The 19,566-nt window shown below is 40.1% G+C and overlaps 1 protein-coding gene across 17 annotated transcripts in view; it reads left to right on the forward strand.

Moving 5' to 3' along the window:
• MBNL1 (muscleblind like splicing regulator 1) overlaps positions 1-19,566 on the forward strand; it is a 243,927-nt gene that overhangs the window by 42,188 nt on the left and 182,173 nt on the right. For 12 of the 17 annotated variants that reach the window (XM_053307259.1, XM_053307253.1, XM_053307244.1 and 9 more), the window contains exon 2: positions 1,714-2,707. The exons of 2 other annotated variants lie outside the window; for them this stretch is intronic. In XM_053307259.1, the coding sequence (XP_053163234.1) occupies positions 2,534-2,707 (174 nt within the window). In that variant the 5' untranslated portion in view covers positions 1,714-2,533. Of the gene's footprint in view, positions 1-803; positions 911-1,000; positions 1,576-1,713; positions 2,708-19,566 lie in introns of those variants that run through there. 3 more of the 17 variants (XM_053307246.1, XM_053307247.1, XM_053307245.1) reach the window with 3 other exon arrangements.

A 19,566-nucleotide genomic window follows, 5' to 3' on the forward strand; every position in this document is an offset into this window, starting at 1 on the left:
CCAGCAGGGCTGCCAGTGTTATTGACTGATTGATACTGAAACATTTATATCCTGCTTTTTCTGCCAGTGGGCAGCCCAAAATGTCTTACAACAAAAAAGATAAGAAGTGCCAGTCGAATAAGCCAAAACCAATGAACAGTAAAAACCATTAATATTTAGGCAAGCAGTAGTACTACCCAAATCAAGCACAGAAGAACCAACAATTCTCATCATCAGCAACAATTGCTGATCCCTGGCTTTGATTTATTGCCACTCTTGCAATATTGCCACTCTTTTTCATGCTTTAATCATTGTGATTGTGATTGTCATTGTGATTATGGGGACAAACGATGCTAAGAGTTTACTGAAGGAGCATGCGTTCTAAGGGGAGAACAAAGTGTTTCTAATTGTGAAAACTCACAGGCAGCTGGTATTTATTCGGCATCAGCTAAAAGAAATAGAGTATTTTGTAAATGCCCCTTCATATAAATTTGGTTAATAAAATTTACAACAGCTCTTCTCCTTCCCAAGGGCCAAGAAATACCGCAGTTGTTTGCCTCTTTGAATAATAATCATCACCATCTTCATCTCTCCCCCCCCCTTCCTGGAAAACCTTATCCTGACTAGTTTAATGCAAAGCAAACTGCTCACATAAAGAAGCCATTTTAAAATGTGAGCTCCTGAAGAGAAGAGTTCTGGCATGAAAGTGAGGCTCAAAAACAGTAGGCATTTGCTGATGCTATCGCTTTAAATCAGAAGTGTTGATCGGAAGCGTATCATGTTGTTTAAACCAGATTGGCTGCTTAATATTTAAGATTCCTGCAGTGGAATCAGTTTCCCCCCAGGGATTGACTTGTATATTGCCAGGCACCCCGACAGCATTTCCTGTCTCCCCTTGTTCGACCTAGGGTTGCCTCAGGGAGTGAGGAAGGTATTTTTGCTCCTACCTAACTTGCGTAGGATATGCAGGCAGTGTCTGTGCTGACAGAACAGAATAGTTCACCAGTACAAAAAAAAGTGCTGCTTTCTGTGGAGGAGGCAGGACTTGAGATTTAGAAGGAAGTAAATTGGATAGGTCAGGAGACTGTACCATTTGTGAACACCCCCTTTTCCTTTTATATCCATCTGTCAGATACAGTAGGCGTGCTCTGTGCTTGCTGTGCTCGATGCAAAGCAGGGAGAAAACAGTCTAAAAATGATCTGCAGTTGGGAAGCTTGCTTCTTTCCTTCCTTTCTCCCTTCCCCTTCTCCCTCTGTCTGGTCACCGCAGGCACTTGTGCTTGAGTTGGAAGCTGTTTGAAAACTAACATGGTTTAATCCACTAACTGCATGTTGGGTAAATTCAAAACCCACATGGTCGTCCTCTTGCAGTGGAATAAGTCGCATCTGATGGACATTTTCTCTGCTTATAGCATAGTAATGAACGTCTGACAGGCTCGACCTTTCATAAGACAGCCCACACTATTGGCTTTCTGCCCAGAATATTGCTGCAACACTATCTGTGATTGGTTATCTCCCTATCATGCATTGCTTCAGAAGGGGAAAACGGCCCCCTTTTTAATAAATCTACGATGGCTGGCTGCACTATGCTACACTGTAAGTATTTTGTTGGAGACTGAAAGAGTATCATGCTGTGTAGTAGTAGACTGAAGGAGCACGTGGCTACTTTATTATGCTTTGAGACATCAGTGAAATGCTGCTTGGTAAATTTTAACGTATCTGTTTTTTCTACAGGTTGGTACTAAGAAGTGCCTTTCCTGACGTCTTTGCTGCTTGGAACCGCTTCTAGAGCAGTCTCTGCTTTTTGCCTTGCTTGCTGCCAGCTAGACTGCGACGACACCACATCCACCCTCCACCTCTAGCCCAGCCACCTCCCCCCCCTCATTTCTACTTATAATCAAGAAAAAAGCTCTAAGCATCAGGCATTGCCCTAGGCTGCTTTAGTTATTCTTATAGAAGTAAAAGTTTGCTGGAAAAGTGAGATATCTTCTGCCAGGAAAAAAAAAAATCAAATAGAAGAGAAAAAATAAATAATTTCTCGATTTGTTGCTATAAACTGCTGTATCTGTCTGTGCCAAACTAATCAATACCAATTGCACCACACCAAAAAAATAAAATAAAAAAATTGCAAATTCAGCTGTGTGGAGATTACCTTTCAGACAACTTTTCCTGAGAGCAGCTTGGAAATTCTGTGTCGAAGGGTCTGCCACGTTTTGCTGCTTGCATTTTGGGCTCAAATTTGGCACTCAGAATGGGTAACTGAGAGCACAAGGCTACTTCCAGGCCACACTTTTAAATGCTCATTTTACTTATGATCTTAGCATTTCTCTAAGTACAAAAATCGACAGTTTCATGCTGTGACTTCCTAGTGGGAAATCTTTTCCTTGCTGTTGCGACAACAACATTTTACATCTTCTTTTAACGTTGGGCTTGGGTGTTGGGGAAGTATTTTGGAGGTGACATTTTTCATCATTTTCAGTCTTATCAGTTTGGCCTTTTTTTGTTTTTGTTTGTGCTTTTCATTGAAAATTTTAACTACCTGTAAAATCTAAACATGGCTGTAAGTGTCACACCAATCCGGGACACAAAATGGCTAACACTGGAAGTGTGTCGAGAGTTCCAAAGAGGGACTTGCTCACGACCAGACACGGAATGTAAATTTGCACATCCATCGAAAAGCTGCCAAGTTGAAAATGGACGAGTAATCGCCTGCTTTGATTCATTGAAAGTGAGTAAATATTATCATTCTTTTCAAGGCTACAAAAATAGAAATAGAAAGAATTGTAAGCAATAAGGCTATTGAGTCTGGACAATACTATTTTTTTCTCATTAATGAAGTTTGCAATTTCATATTTCTTTTTGACAGCAGGAGGATTGTAGGGGCTTTTTAGAAAGGTCAGGCTATACCTTATTGGTGGTGCTACAAGTTCCAGCACTCTTATTTTAGAATTATGGTTTTGCTCTAGTTAGAATTAGAAGTATCATGTTATGAATACTAGAAGAGAAGTTATGTTGTTTGTAGGAGCCCAAACAAGAAAGAGTCATAAGGTACCTTAAAGGCTAATTGATTCCAGTATGAGCTCTCAAAGGATAGAACTTGCCTTGTCAGATGCATCTTGTGAAGTCAGCTGAAGCCTACTTCAACAGCTCATGCTGCAATAAATTTGTTAGTTTTTAGGGCAAAGTTGACACCTTTTTTTGGTAATAGAAAATATTGAAGTAATAGTGATTTTTTTTTAAAAAAGCAAACAAATCTTTGAACTGAAAACCATCTCTTCGATGTGTGTGTCGGGATTGTTGCTGCTTGTGGTCAGAAGGCTGGAGATACAAAATTTAAAAATCCTTACATAAAGCGTGTGTGTGATTTTTGAAACTGGTTATTAATGCTGTCAATAAAGAAATTGCTCATATACGTCCCAGCTTTGAAAATTAGGCCTCTACATTCCAAAGAATGCATTATAGATGTATTGCTGCCTCAAGAAAATGTTTGATGCTTAAGATATTTAAAGTCGTTGTTTTCAAATATGTGTTTATCTTCAGATGTGAGTATCTTCTACCTCAGTTTTCTGTTCTTTGTATTCCAGATTTGTCTCATTCCAAACATGTACACAAAAGCTCTGTTCAGACAAGAAAAAGAGGGATATTGTACTCGTGTACTATGTCCCAGAGTGTGCCTGGAAGTCCCGCCTGCCCAGTCCCTGATTTTTTCATGTCTGAACATGGCTTTGATCTTATACAGCTTGGGTGCACCAGTGCATTCAGGTGAAGTGCTTGTATTTAAAATTCCATAGTCCTATTGACTTCAGTGGAACTGAGGTAGTGGTTTAAATCCAAGTACTTATTATTAACTGGATTCTAAATCTGCCTAAGAATTATAAGATGGCTTCACATCTTATAGAAACTGGTGAAAAATGAATATGTGAATGATTAATTGATCCTTCTTTTTTGCTTCTGGTGTGATGTGTAAAGAAGTGAGGTCTGTATCCTGTGGTGCTGCCCTCAGATACACTGAAAGTTGCGAGATGAAGTTTGCTTATTTTTCTTAAAATGAAATAATGCCGTTTTTATAATCAAGTATTTACAGTTGAAATTGAATCAAGATGGGCCACATCTTCAACTCCCAACTCTGCTTGGTTTCTGGAGGTCTGCTATGCCAGATTGACTGATTGGACAGAAGTCACAGTAATAGCGGGAAAAGCAGATTGATTTCTCTGTGTTTGTTTTGGCTAGTGAATGCCTGTTGTGGCGTTTGCCATGCCGGTTGGATTTGTTGCATTCCTGGTCAACATAGATTTGCCTGTTGCAGGATAATGTTGAAAGATGTCTTATCACATCGATAACATCAGTGTTATTATCATCAAGTTGTATATATGATTGCTGTTTGTGGATATTTGATAGCTGGCACACAGATTTTCTAATGCTTGAGGGCCTTAGGCACCAAAGCTGGTGATCCAAAGGTTTTGTCACTTGCTTGACATTGTTTGCCATATTTAAATTTTGGAGGTGCTCTCCATCAAGCGCTGCTGCTAGGTAATTTCTGTCCATTTTGTAGGCTTGGGCAGGGCAGTCACAAAGTCCTGTTTCAATGAGCTAGCACCAGCAGTGATGGAACATGTACCCAGTGTTTTCAATATTATATTATTTAGCAGTGGCTAAAACTTAACCTTCATAATAGATCCAATTACAATTCATCTTTTTAATTTACCGCCACTAATTGAAGTCATATTTCTATAATAGTGAACCTCAAACTTGTGTCAAGTTAATCCCTACAGTGAAATTTCAGATCTTCTCTGTTTTGCCCTGTTACAGCTTGGTGCCTGTTTGTGTCACTTTCTATATAGCCTCTCACATGGTCATCTGTGGCAAAGGAAGAATTTTCTCTGGGAAAGGGAACTTTTGTAAACTGGAAGAGATTAGGTTCTGTGTGTGTGTTTTTAATTTCTTTAGGCTGCCATATGTCAGAAATCACGTGCATGGGTAGTGTATATGGGCAAATGAGATAGTAAAATTTTTTGAGGGCTAGAAATATCTGTGGGCTTATTTGCAATTTCACGATCCATCATCGTGAGATAACAGCCATTATCCAAAGCTCAAGTGAGCCAGTTGTAAGAAATAGATTCCCTGGATATTTATGGGCTTGGCTTACTTCTGTTTCGTCTTGTGATAAATGATTCCAAGCCAGTTCCTATGTTACCTCAGTCAGATCACTTGTGCATTTTACTCAGGCTTGTAAATAGCCATTTTGCTTGGTCTCCTATGGCAAGAAAGACTCATATCTGGGTGATCAAACATTTAAAATGTTGATTTAAAAACACCACACACCACAGGTGTGTGTGCACTCATAGTCAGCCTAGCAGACATATGCATGGGCTAATACCTTTTGTGAAATTATTCAGAAGGCTTGTTTAACTCCTTATGTGAATTATCTACTCACATGATGAGTAATGTAATGTTGGGAAGAAGAAACCCAAAGAACAATACATCTTAGCTTCTGTGGCTTTCTAATTTCCGGGCATCTGCTGCTCACAGCAACTGGCCCTATCCAGCAAGTGGCCCTATCTATCCCTCCAGTGGCTGTTGCTGGTGTCTATCTTATGTTTCTTTTTTTCTCTAAACTGTGAGCCCTTTGGGGACAGAAGCCCTTTTGTTTATTTATTTATATCTATGTAAGCCACTTTGGGAACTTTTGTTGAAAATTCATATTAGTCGTATCTGTATTCACAGAAGTTGATTTGGAATCCTTAATGAGTCCCCTCCTCTGATGTTATATTACATTTGTAAGTGGATCATTCAGAGAAACATGTACATATGAGAGAATTTGTTCTCAGTCAGGGATGCTGTAGTTGTGATCTCTAGAAGAATAAAATTCATCCCCACAGGAGGCATACAGTAACTGGGGCACTGTGGTATATTAAGCAAAAGTGTGTGGCCAGTTTGTGGTGACCCTTTCCCCAAGAGTTCTCTGGGACTGCTTGAAAACAACAAACCAATGGAGGGGAGTTTGCTCATCATATCCATACATAAATAAAGATGTGTAACATTTTGTTTAGACCACATATTATTAAACAGGTTCTGATATCCCTGTTCATGCAAGCCCTTGGAGAACAGTCATTATGTGGGAATCACAAAACACAAGACAGATGCAATCCCCAGACACTTCCCATTTTAACACCTAGCAAATTACTTTCACTCATTTGCCTATTTTGAGTATCACACATATGCCCCCTACTAACTTTTTCTCTTAATGAATAAAATGTAATACATATATCAAGATGTGCAAAAAAAACTGGAAACCTGATACATGAATATCCATTTAATATTCTTTACAACACAATATAGATTCCTCCCAATATATTATCAAAGTTGTCACATTGCCACAGGTATTTTGAAATAGTTCAGTTCAAGGCAAGAGACCTGCCTTGAGGAAGAGTTGTCCAAGAATTTGTTTGGATCCAAGTTTCTTATATTAATACAAACAACTGCTGAAATTTACTTTACCACTGGTCAGACTATTTTGTAAAGGTCTGTGGTTTGAATAAATAAACCAATGCTGAATTAAATTATCAGGCTGCATGCTTATGGTATTTTACTGAAATTGTGATCAGTTCCTGATTCAATACAGTGAGATGAAGACGTGATCTTGGGCTTGTAGGAAATGGAGGAAAGTATTTGAGCCCGCTCCCAAGCAGCACTTTAGCATTTTCTGCTTCCTCTTCCCCCTCCCTCTCCCACACAGCAGTGAAAAACCCACTAAGAATTGTGGGCAGATGTAAATCTATGTGAATCAGTACTTCAAAACATATGCTGGAGATGTTGCTTAGGCATTGAATGATACACTGATTAATACACTTGTAATTCCAAAGCTTTATTTTATATCCTGCGAAACTCCAGAACAATGTTCTGGATACTGGAGACTCCAAAGTCAGCATTAGAGTACATGCTTTGCATGCAGAAGCTTCAAGGTTTCCATTTAAGAAACCTGGATTTCAGCTAGCAGGCCTGAAGATCTCTGCTTGAAACTTTGAAAAGTTGTTGCCAGGGACAAACATCTGTGTTTGTTGCATTAGTACAGTGTTAGTCTGGATGTTAGCCAGGGTAAACTGCTCTGAGCTAGAAGGGCCAGTGGTATGGCTCTAAATAAGGGAGCATCATACCATGAAAGGGGCTCTATAGAAGTTAAATGGATCACGGTTTCTACCAGAAGGTGCAGAATGGTAACTGACTATCTTTTTTGCCATTATTACTTTTCATTAAAGTTTATCAAGTTATCTCTACATATGCATATACTAAAACACATAGAGCTGCCTTATACTGAGTCAGGCCATTGGTCCATCTAGCTCAATCCCTCTGACTAGGAGCAGCTGGGGTATTTTGTATGCAAAGCATATGAGAGTGCCTTCATTGTCAGGAACCCTATCACTTATTAAGACCATCTGGAGAGCACTGTTCCCTCTAAGGTGTGTGCACATGTGCACGCTCACAAGTTTTCTGAGGTCCACTCAGTTAATTTTAGATCCCACTCAGGCTGAATTAGGAAGGCCCCACTCTGAATGCATGTGTACACACACTGCCTTGATACTGCCACCCAGAACAAAACTCATTCCATACACAGATGGGAAAAATTAGAGGGAGCACTGCTGGAGAGGTCCGGTTGCATTTGCCGCCGACTCATTTGGTGGCGACTCGGGACCGGGCTTTCTCTGTGGCTGCCCCAGGGCTTTGGAATGTGCCCCCTGCTGAAATAAGAACATCTCCTTCTCAGTTTGCTTTTAGGAAGACCCTCAGGAGGCACCTGTTTTCTCAGGCTTTTAACTGAAATTAATTTTAAGTTGTTTAATTTGTTTTTATCTTATGAGATTGCTTTTACTATTTCTGTGTGAAATTTTAACTGTTTTTATTCTGTTCTACATTTGTTTTGTTTTAAGCTCTGTATACCACCTAGAGATGCACATATCAGGCAGCTTTGTTGTAAACCACCCAGAGCTGTGAGTTATGGGCAGTATAAAATACGTTAAATAAATAAAATAAAATAAAATAAAATAAAATAAAATAAATGAATTATATCCACTGAACAACAGCCCCTTTCCAAATCTGGCTAATAGTGCATTGAGATGATATTTGTATGGAAATTAAGGAAAGCCTCTGATGCCAAGTAAAGGTTTGACCTACTCCTGTAATATATAATAATATATTAGATATTAATATGTAATATATTACTCCTGTAATATAATAATATTCTTTCTTGCAACTGTATGAAACTGTACGAAAACCCTTTTGAAAATCTATTTATGTCCCGTAAAACACTCCTACCTCTTATCACTGCATTTCAAATGATAATGTTTTATGCTAAATGGAAAGGCATCATATTTACTATGTGCTAGGGTTTTTTTTTGTTGTTTTTTAAATACACTTGTTATTATGTAGACTTTCAAGCAATTAAAGGAGAAATGAATTTATGTTTTGAGGTCCCTCCTTTCTCATTGAATGATGAAAATATGAACTTCAGATGTTAAAAATGGAATAAATGCAAACATGTTTGAAAAAGTTTCTCTAAAATTAAGGTACATAGGAAGCTGCCTTATACTGAGTCAGACCATTGGACCATCTAGTCCAGTATCGTCTACACAGACTGGCAGCAGCCTCTCCAAGGCTGCAGGCAGGAGTCTCTTTTAGCCATATTTTGGAGCTGTCAGGGAGTGAACTTGAAACCTTCTGCATACAGAACCTTCCGTATGCAAAAATATATTGTATAGCATGAAATAAACCTTTTAGTGATGGTTACATTTATATGAAGATTATTTACTCTGTTAACATACAACAGAAAGAACTGTTATGACAGCATTAATCTGTAAATAGCTATAAAACATTTAACTCCCTTTAAATTGCACATAAAATAATATTAAATTTGCCACAAAGGCTAACCTTTCATATTGGAAAGAACTTTTAATATCTGAACATACCTATGATTTTAAAGTGTTAGTAGCAAGAACAGTTATAGCTCTCTGTGCTGTATTAGAACAAAAAGAGAGAGCTTTAGAGGTTGAAAAGGAACCCACAATCATTTAGCAAGCTAAATGATTGTCAGATAAAAGGTGAGCTAGGTACCCCAGAATGCTTGTAGATCTTCTGTAGTAGCTGCATTTCAGTGCAAGATGGATATAGTTTGATGTGCGTTGCTATTTTTAGAATATTACACAGGCAAAGCAAACACTTTCTGAGGGGACCCTGTGAAATGGCAGAACCCTCTGCTGTACTGTTTCAGACTGGCTGTGCTCCCAGGTGCTGTTGCATTAACATACTGTAGCAGGGCATCTGGCTGAAAAAGAGAAATGCAGTATATTATAAGGCAAACTGTTCACTTCTTCATTAGGGATGTGCATGGAACAGGATTTGTGTTGCGTTCTGAGCTCAGAGTAGAACACAAATTCCCAAAACATTCCGTTGGAACAACTGGTCAAATATTCTGAGCATTCTGAGTGCCATTTTGAAGACATGTTTTTCCTTGCTGACTTCTGATTGTCTTGCAATCTCCTTGCTTCTTGGTTGGCTTGTTATCATACAAATCAGTGCCAAAACCAGTCAGCAAGGGAAAAATACTCCAAAATGGCGCTTGGAACGTTCCAGCTAAGAATGGGGTCATTCCTTTCCGAACTCGAAATAGGCCCTTCATTTGAAGGGCATTCTGTTTCGAGCTCGAAACACTTGAAATGGCCCGTTTTGAGTTGGAACATTTTGAGCTTAAAGCGTTCTGCACACCCCTATTTCTCATACATACACATACCGAGCAAGAAAGAGAGAGAAAGAGCTGCAAATACAAATACACATAATGCAGGTTTAGTTTAGTTTAGTATTTATTTACGGTCTTTGACCAAATGATACAACACATTTACATTTACAAAAAAGAGAAAACAAAACATACTTTCAGAAAATTTGAAACATTAAATAAAAACCAGTTAATCACTGAAAATGGAGTACATGTGCATATTGTAGCTTCCCAGAAGCCTCAGAGACTCTATTTCTTTGAGGGCCGTAATCTTGAGGCCACATAACAAAACTTGGCTACTGCGGCAGAAGTTGATATATCCTTGTCATCTAATAAGTATGTTACCACCAGGTCATCATCTTTTCCATTCAGATCTTTTAATAATGGACCAATTAATTGATGCCTTATGTCCTGATATATAGGGCATTTCAATAAAATGTGGGCCATAGTTTCGACCGCCTGATCGCAAGGACATTTCCTTTCTTCATAGGGTAATTTTGCGTATTTCCTGTACAGTAAAGCCGATGGGAGAACGTTGAACCTAGCCCTAGAGAAGGCCCATCTAAATTTACTTAAGGTGATTGTAAATAAGTATGCTGCCGGAGTAAGATCCGCCTTAGCATAGATTGATTTGTAGAAAAGCGGTAAGCTGGCCTTCTCAGTTTGTAAATCTATGTCTATCAATCTCTTTCTCACCAGTCTATGGGCTGTGTTTTCGCCACCCTCCAGGAGTAGGCAGTCCACTTTGACTAAGTTTGTCTGTTATCTTCCTACTCCAGGGTGATTGCGGCTCAACCGATAAGAATTTAGGAATTGGTCCCGTCGGGTAAAGATGGAGTTTAATCCAGTAAAATATTCTTATTAGCCATGCCCTGGATTCCAATTTGAGTAGGCCCGCCTCCCGGTGGACTGCCACATTGGGCACACAATTAGGTACGCCAAATAGCTTTCTCAAAAAACCCTGTGCAGTTATTAAAGTGTAAAAACTGCATTTTACCATTTTGGGCCAGAAACATTATTTTGGTCATAAAATCCAATCTATCCCTCCAATCCACCTGAAATTGTTTATGGAGCAACTGCATAGCAAGTGACACCAGGTTCTGTGTAGGTACCATGCCCATCCATTTCTAATGACCAGCCATATCACAGTTTCAAAATTTATTCCTCCAAGAAGCTGATTTCCCTTGTGGCAAACTAAGTTCAGCCAAGAGTTTTTTACCATTCTTATTTTTATTTGTATTTTTAAGTATATTCAAAATTTCAGGTCTATAGCAGAATGCCCTTTTTTGAGGAGGCATAATCCACTGAGTATTTTTCCCCAAATTATTAAGTTTTGCAATCCCCATTACAACAGGGTTATCAACTGAGTATGCCAATCTCAACACATACCAAATAGCCTGATTGATTCTCCCCAGTAGCAACCTTTTCTCTCAGTAAAGGTGGTTTTTGCCTCCATTTTACTAAAACTGTGTGGGCCAACTGAGCCACCATAGCAAGCTGGGATGTGTGTCTAACTTGTTCAGAGTATATATTGCTGGCTTGCTGAGTCTCGTCTATAGCAGTTGCCTAACAGTACTGTCCTTTGCATGTTTACTCCAAAGTGAATCCTACTGTTAATAAGTGTGCATGTGTGTGTGTGGAGAAGTAATTCATATCCTGTAAAAAATGGTTCCAAGTTCCCTCCCTGGCATCTCCAAAATAGGGCTGCCTGCAACCTTGGAGAAGCTGCTGCTGCTCTGTGAAGACAATATTGAGCTAAATGGACCAATGGTCTGACTTGGCAAAATGCAGCTTCCTATGTTCCTATGGTGTCATTTTTGAATTATTGATCTGATTACTGAGTGTTCAAAATCTGTGGAGAACAATAATAGTTACGATATGATATTATATTCAGAATGTCTTTTAAAATAGTAATAAAACTAAACCTCTCCCCTCCCGTCAATATTCCAATGTAAAAAGTAGTGCATTCAGCTAATTTATGTAGTGTGTTCAGCTAATTCAAGTGGCAGGATTGTGTATGCAAAATTTGTTATCTGTAGGTAATTGGGAAATATGACTTTATTTTGCACAAACTCTTCAAATGTAGATAATAGATGGGAAGACAAAAGACAGAAAAATAGGTAAGGGATTCCTATTGCCCAGACAATAGTCATTTGTAAAGTTTCATGGGAATGAACCAGAAAAACTTAGAACAAAGCTATTTAAAAATAATTGAATGTAAACAACAACAATTCTATTAAGCTGCATATTTTTTTTGGTTCTGAATTGTGATTAATAGACAAGCCCACAATCTAGTTTTGTGTGTAACTTCAGTTTTAGATGCTGTTGCATAATGTATCTGTTTTCAGTTAAGTTCCATTTAGCATGAGCTGTAGGTGTTACCTTGGATATTCTGCCAAGCTGAGCAAATGAAAGAAGAAGAAAAATCCTATTAATAACCCAGTTCTTACTATGCTCCATGAGAACAGTCCCATTGATTTTACCAACATTTGCTTCCAAGTAAATATGCTTAGGGTTGCCTGACAAATTGTTAGGTGTAACTGAGATACAATGTCAATATCAATTTCGATGCACCATAGGGGCTTAATTAGAGTTCTGTTGGTACATTATGTGCAATGCACGTACAGTCTTTGTGCACTGAACATATGTACAAATCTGTATGCACATATATTCACATCATGCACATACAGTTATGCGCACATTAGGTTCAACAGTAGGACACTTCCTATCTGTACCCTGCATTTGTGGGGATATGTACCCAAGTTCAATCACTGGGCTAGATTGGATGAAAATTCGCTGGCATATGTGATCAGGATGAGGATGGAACCCTGACATCACTGCAGGATGTTCTGACGCACTGTCAGGGCATTCTTTAATTGCATAAGAGGGACATTCATCTGATTCAGCCCACAACACCCTGTTTAAACAGAGTTGCACACCCCTCAGGGACGTATTCTTGGAAGCTAAAAGAGCTTTTGCAAGAAGGTAAGAGAAGCAAAAAATTGCTTCCCGTCCCCCTCCATCCATGTTGGTCTGTAGAGAAATGCTTAAATCCAGCAATGCTGCAGCTGCTCTGCGGGGGCGGGGCCCTTCCCCCACATTCATACCACTGGGGGACATGTGGGCCAGTGTTTCTCGAGTGTCTGTTCATTTGCTGCCCAGAAGCAAAGTTGCTATAATATGCCGAATGTTTTCTCCCTTCAGTGTGATGTGGATGTATCTTATTTTTCATTGTGAATTCCATGAATATATTTGCAGCAGCCCTCTCCTTTATAAGGTGAGCAAGTGCTTTTGCAAAATGGAATGGAATACAGTGTGTCTGATGTGAGCCTGTAAGATGACCAAACGACTTTAAAATAGCCTTTTTAAAAGCTAATGAGCAAACATCATTTCCAAATGCTATTGCCTATGGGGAACTTTTTATAGCAAAGTATATTTTACTAATCATTTATAGTAGGAATTGCCACTCTAGGAGTTTTATGTTGAGTTTGCTGATCCTAAAACTTTCATTTGTTTGATTTTTAAACTTTTTTCACAAGTCAGTGAGAGTTTGGGGCTTTTAATAAACTGGGAATGGGACCATGAATAGCAGAAGTTTTGGCTGAGCAAGACTTGCAAAATCAGTCCTGTATCTTTGTTTTCCCCGTCTGTTGGGAAGTGGAATTTCCCCGTGTATTCTGTGGTGGCAGTGTTCATTGGTGCTGAAATGGGAACTCCCAGTCCACTAGTGCCAAGGAGCAAAGTTGATATCTGTAACCTGACCGTACAGAAATAGACCTATTTTTAATTTGTGCTGAATCTCAAAGGCACAACACTTAAGCCAAATCAGTTAGTCACATAGGTGGACACGAAGGTGGACTGCTAGACCCAGAAAACATTTTTTCCTGCTTTTAAATGGAAAAAAAAAATCCTTTAGAAGGTGCAGTTTTTAGTAAAATCTGAAAAATATTAATTACTGAGATAGGGCATGAGCTGGTCAATTTTAAGGACTTTAAAGCACTTAATTTCCAGTTTAAATGCATTGTGGATTAGGGTGCATGTATACTACTACTACTGGTAGCAGCAGATGCAGCAGTAGTAGTAGTTAGGGCCAGTGTTGTGACATAGCTACCTCAGGTGGCACATTGGTGGATGTGATGGATTAACTGCCTCTACCAGCCCGCTGCCTCTGAACATCAGCCTCACTGCTCCATTAGCTAATGGGTGGGTGGCCACCCCTTCTCTGGTCACCAGTGGCAATGTTCTTGCTGCACCATGCTGCTCTTCCACCTCTCTACACTGCTCCTCCACCCACTTGTCATACTCCATGTCTTTTGACAAGGCAGGGGGTAGAGAACAGTGTGGAAGGAAGTGTGGCGCCCGCCACACTTATTTCTGTTCCAAACTGTTCATGCATGTACTCCTTCATTTTGGAAAGGTAGGGAGTGAAACAACTCCCTACTTGGAGGGAGGAGGAGGAGGTGCTACAGTGGCTGCCATGCCAAGATGAGATGGGGGTGTTATGGGGCAGAGGTGTGGCAGCTCACCATGCTATGTTAGGGGGACTACACTTGGGCCTGCTACTACTATTTATTGATTTACACACCAGATGAGTTGGGTGTGGGAGGCACTGCTTGGAGGTGGTTCCACTCCTACCTGTAGGCTCATTTCTAAAAGGTGGTGCTGAGATTATTGCTCAACCCCTTGGCAGTTATGTTTTGGGGTTCCGCAGCATTACATTCTTTCTCCTATGCTGTTTAACATCTGCAGTAAATCACTGGAAGGGGTCATCTGGAGGTTTGGCCTGAGGTGTCATAAGTATGAGGATGACACTCAGTTGTATCTCTCTTTTTCATTAGATGCAAGTGAGGTGGTGACTGTCCTGAATCACTGGCTGGATGCAGTAATGGACTGGATGAGGGTGAACAAGTTGACACCTCTCCAGATGCTCTTAATAGGTGACAGGATTTATGACAAAGAAGGCGCTCTCTTAAGTATCTTGGACCCAAGCCACTGAAGGCTTTATGGGTAATAACCACCCCTTTATATTTTACTTGGAAACATATCGGCAACCAGTGCTATTCTTTTAAAATCAGTGTTATATGGTCCCTTCTGGCTGCTGCATTCTGTACCAATTGCAGTTTCCAGACTACATACAAAGGCAGCCCCACGTAGAGTGCATTACAGTAGTCAAGCCTAGAGGTTATCAGCATATGCACCACTGTTTTAAGGTCATTGCCTCAACCTGAGAAACCAAAGAGAGTTTTTGGATCCAGAAGCACTCCCAAGCTCAGGAGCACTCAGAAATTTCAGCTGTCTCTATGTTAGGAAAATACTTAGCAGTTTTGATCATTGGTGTCACTGAGGGAATAAGACTCAGACTTCTCTCTCCATATATAGTAAAAGTAAAGTGTGATGTCAAGTCAGTTTTGACTCCTGGTGCCCACAAAGCACTGTGGTATTCTTTTGGTAGAATACAGGAGGGGTTTACCAGTGCCTCCTCCTGCGCAGTATGAGATGATGCCTTTCAGCATCTTCCTATATCGCTGCTGCCTGGGAAACATATCAGTGGGGATTCGAACTGGCAACCTTCTGCTTGTTAGTCAAGCATTTCCCTGCTGTGCCACTTAAGGTGACCTCTACATATATAGATGCACTCACATTCTATTCGAAAGCTTTCTGTATAACATTGTTGATTCATGCAAATAGTGGTATAAAGCAACTTTTGTCACAAGCCTCAGGACAAAAGATATTTGGCAGAGTTCAGGATGTATAAGTCACTGAGTAGGTCCATTAAAATGAATGAAACAGGATAATGCAGTATATCAGCTGTGATGTGGTAGTGACAAAATAACGCTGTTAACCAATTGTGGATTGATTGAATCTAAAATAAATGGAGAGGGGGAAATATTGTCAACATTGTATGGACTTAAATCAAATCCTGTGCCAACATAATCCAAATTATGCAACAAGAAAAGATTATTTTGTGTCCTGTATAAATTATGCAATTTGAGCCATCCTTTTTATCTTGCAAGGTTTGGTCTATATTTTTTGCTGTTGCACATAATTAATTCTGGTTCATATAGATTTGGGGAAGAGCAAAGACCTGGTTAGGCTCTGAAATCATAAGAGTGCAAGAGAGTCTGGCTGGATCAAAGCAAAGGTCCATCTAGTCCAGCATCATTTTGCTTACCAAAGTGGTTGGATCAAAATATTATTCAACACCCATTTCGGAGATTTCACTAGACATTCCCCACATCTTCAGTCTGGCCTTTCATCACCTGTCCTTGATGGGCAAGACTTGTTGATCACTTTTACAGTGCAAAATGGGCTGGATAAAGTGCACTTAAACTAAGCAGCAGGATTCCAAGAAACTATACATCCTTGGGAAATGAGTCTAATGCCACAAAATATGCAGATAAGTCAATATCTGGCATATGAGCTGGTAGCTTTAAAATCATGTGTTTGTATCCCTGTGTTGTTGACATCCAGTCCTTGAAACATAGCAATATAGACTTAATTAATAGCTAACGATCTCATTTACCTCCCCCTCTCATCTTCTCTTATTTTTTAAAGTCTCCATTTGAGTAACTCTGTGGCACAGAAAGCTAGATAAAATTATCTTGGTACATGCCCTATGAAACACATTCAACACAAGTAGTTTAATTACTTATAACTATTTCCTTTCTAACAATCTATCAGTAATGTGGGTTGTAAGTTAATAGACCTGTCAGCTCTGACAAGCAACCAAAGGATTACAATCACCATGCCATTATGAGTGGCTCTCACTGGCTGAATACAACCATAGACTTATCTTTAAAAACATGTCTGAAAAGGATTAGTTTTGCACTTGGAGAGTAGATAAAGTATTACAAAAGAGTGTGCATCGCTTCAAGATCTCTGACCATTTAATGGAATTAATCTGAATATGAGCACAACCGGTTCAGCTTCCTACAGATAACATAAAAGCTTCAGAAAGGATATCCAAAAATGCTAGTCTAGAATATCAAACTGAATATCCAATTCAATTCATTTTTTAAAAGAGCAGGATGTTGAAGAGCAGCATGCTGTGTTCTTACAAGTTGTATTTTTATATTTGTAGGCAAATTGAGCAGTGAGGATACAAACAATCACAGACAAGATGAAAAAGAAAAGGCCCTTGGCTGGGAACACAATTATATCCCCCATAAATTTATAATCTCCGCATCCATCTCCCTGTTTTGTCACTGTGCCCTTCAGCTGTTCCTTCATTACAAAACATTCAACTGTCTTGCAGACAAAACCATTTGTCTTAACCAATCCTCTTTCTTTAAAAAGTCCTTTTCAGTTTCTTCCTTCCATTTTTAACTACATGAATTTCATAATGTAGTTTTATTAGAAGTTTAATTTATACTACCAGAGCCTGCTATCTGCAGTGGAGCCATGTTAACACTTCCAAAGGCAAGTGCTTGAAACCAAGTCACACAAGAAAATAAAGTGTGATTATATCCAGGAGTACATGTATGCCGAGAGAGCACAGAACTGGGCAATCCGACACTGGCCTCAGAATGCTTCCTAAGAAGCATTCCAAAAATCAATAAGGTCCAAGTCCTTATGGATGCAAAGATAAGACAAGAGAGAGGGAGGTGAGGTAGATGAGATTTTAAGTTATTTTTAGTTGTTCTGAATGTCAAGAACACAGGAATACAAACACATGATATTAAAGCTATCAGCTCATATGTCAGATATTAACTTATCTACATTTTATGAATACGACAAATATTTATATACTGCTTTTCAACCAAAGTTCCCAAAGCGGTTTACATACAGAAGTTAAGTAATTAATTAAATGGCTGCCTGTCCCCAAAGGGCTCACAGTCTAAAAAAGAAACCTAAGAAAGACACCAGCAAGAGCCACTGGAGGTATGCTGTGCTGGGGTTGGATAAGGCAGCTGTGAAAAAGGCCAATTCCATGCTAGGGATCATTAGGAAAGGGGTTGAAAATAAAACTGCTAATATTATAATGCCCTTATGCAAAACTATGGTGCAGCCACACCTGGAGTACTGCTTACAATTCTGGTCACTACATCTGAAAAAGACCATTGTAGAACTGGAAAAGGTGCAGAAGAGGGCAACCAAGATGATGAGGGGCCTAGAGCAACTTTCTTATGAGGCAAGGCTACAACACCTGGGGCTTTTTAGTTTAGAAAAAAGACGACTGTGGGGAGACATGATAGAGGTCTATAAAATCATTCATGGAGTGGAAAAAGTGGATAGAGAGAAATTCTTCTCTCTCACACATAACACTAGAACCAGGGATCATCCCATGAAACTGATTGCCGGGAAATCTAGGACCAACAAACCGAAGTACTTTTTCACACAACGCATAATCAACTTGTGGAATTCTCTGCCACAAGATGTGGTGACAGTCAACAATCTGTATGGTTTTAAGAAGGGTTTGGATAACTTCATGGAGGAGAGGTCTATCAATGGCTACTAGTCAGAGGGCTATAGGCCACCTCTAGCCTCAGAGGCAGGATGCCTGTGAGTATCAGTTGCAGGGGAGTAACAGCAGGAGAGAGGGCATGCCCTCAACTCCTGCCTGTGGCTTCCAGCGGCATCTGGTGGGCCACTGTGTGAAACAGGATGCTGGATTAGATGGGCCTTGGGCCTGATCCAGCAGGGCTGTTCTTACATTTTTATGTTCTTATGTTCTAAGGCCAGTTGCTCTCCCGCTGCTAAATAAAGAGAATCACCACTTTAAAAAGGTGCCTCTTGGCTCAGTTAACGGGGTTTGTAGCACTAGACACATTTCCCAAGGATGTATAGCTTCTTGGAATCCTGCTGCTTAGTTTAAGACCATTTTGCACTGTAAAAGTGGTGAACAGGTCTTGCCCATCAAGGACATGTGATGTAAGGCCAAATTGAATCCACAAAGGCTTTTCTTCCATTCATTATTGCACTGGCTCTAAGTTGACTCACCTGTGAGTTGGTCATTGTAGAGGAAAAGGAGGGGGGACCAACAGGTATCATGCTGTTCACCTCTAATCTAAATATTTTCCATCCAAATAATGATCAAACATGCCAATTCTAAACATTTTATTGGGGATGGAGTCAAGATGATGAATTGTAAACAGTATATAACTACAAGAGGCAGTTAGGGTCAGATCAGGAAAAACAGAATGAGCCGGGTCACACGATCAGTGAGACCCGGTTCGTAAGAGTGAGCGGGGAGAGCGGGTTAAGCCCACTCTTCCCACTCATGATCAGAGCGGGAGCCCTGGGTGGCCAGATTGGCCGCCCACATGATAGCCATCTCCGTGACGGAGCCTGGTTCCGATTGGCTGGTTCCGATTGGCCCCCGGAAGCTCCAGCATGCCCTGCGCGAGTGCACAGGGCATGATGGTGAGACTCCCGGAGCCGGGAGGCAGCTTTTTGCCTCCCCTCTGGGGGTCTCCTCGTGAGTAACCGCGGCGCAGAGCCGCGCTGCGGCTACTCACAATCTTTAAAACCAGGTTTGCTGAGTGCTCGCTCTACAAATCCAGTTTTAGGGCAGGGGTAGTTAGGCGGGTTACCCGCCTAGGAACCACCAGGCTCGCAGCCGAGCCTGGTGGTTCACACGATGGGACGAAATCAGGCTAGCCTCCGCTAGCCTGATTTCGCCCTATTGTGTGAATAGCTTCAATATCTAGCACTGCAGGTTAGTGGCCAAGCATGTCAGGTTTAATAACGAATAAAGTAATACCTGTATTTTTATTATTGCTTCTTGGTGTTCTTGGGAGGTTTGTAAGTTTTGTTTTTGCTTTTCAATTACTAGTTGTCTTCCTTGTTAAAACAATAATCCATAAGACAATTGTCTTCCTTGA

The sequence above is a fragment of the Hemicordylus capensis genome, chromosome 3 (genome assembly GCF_027244095.1).
Source record: "Hemicordylus capensis ecotype Gifberg chromosome 3, rHemCap1.1.pri, whole genome shotgun sequence".
Lineage (NCBI taxonomy): Eukaryota > Metazoa > Chordata > Lepidosauria > Squamata > Cordylidae > Hemicordylus > Hemicordylus capensis.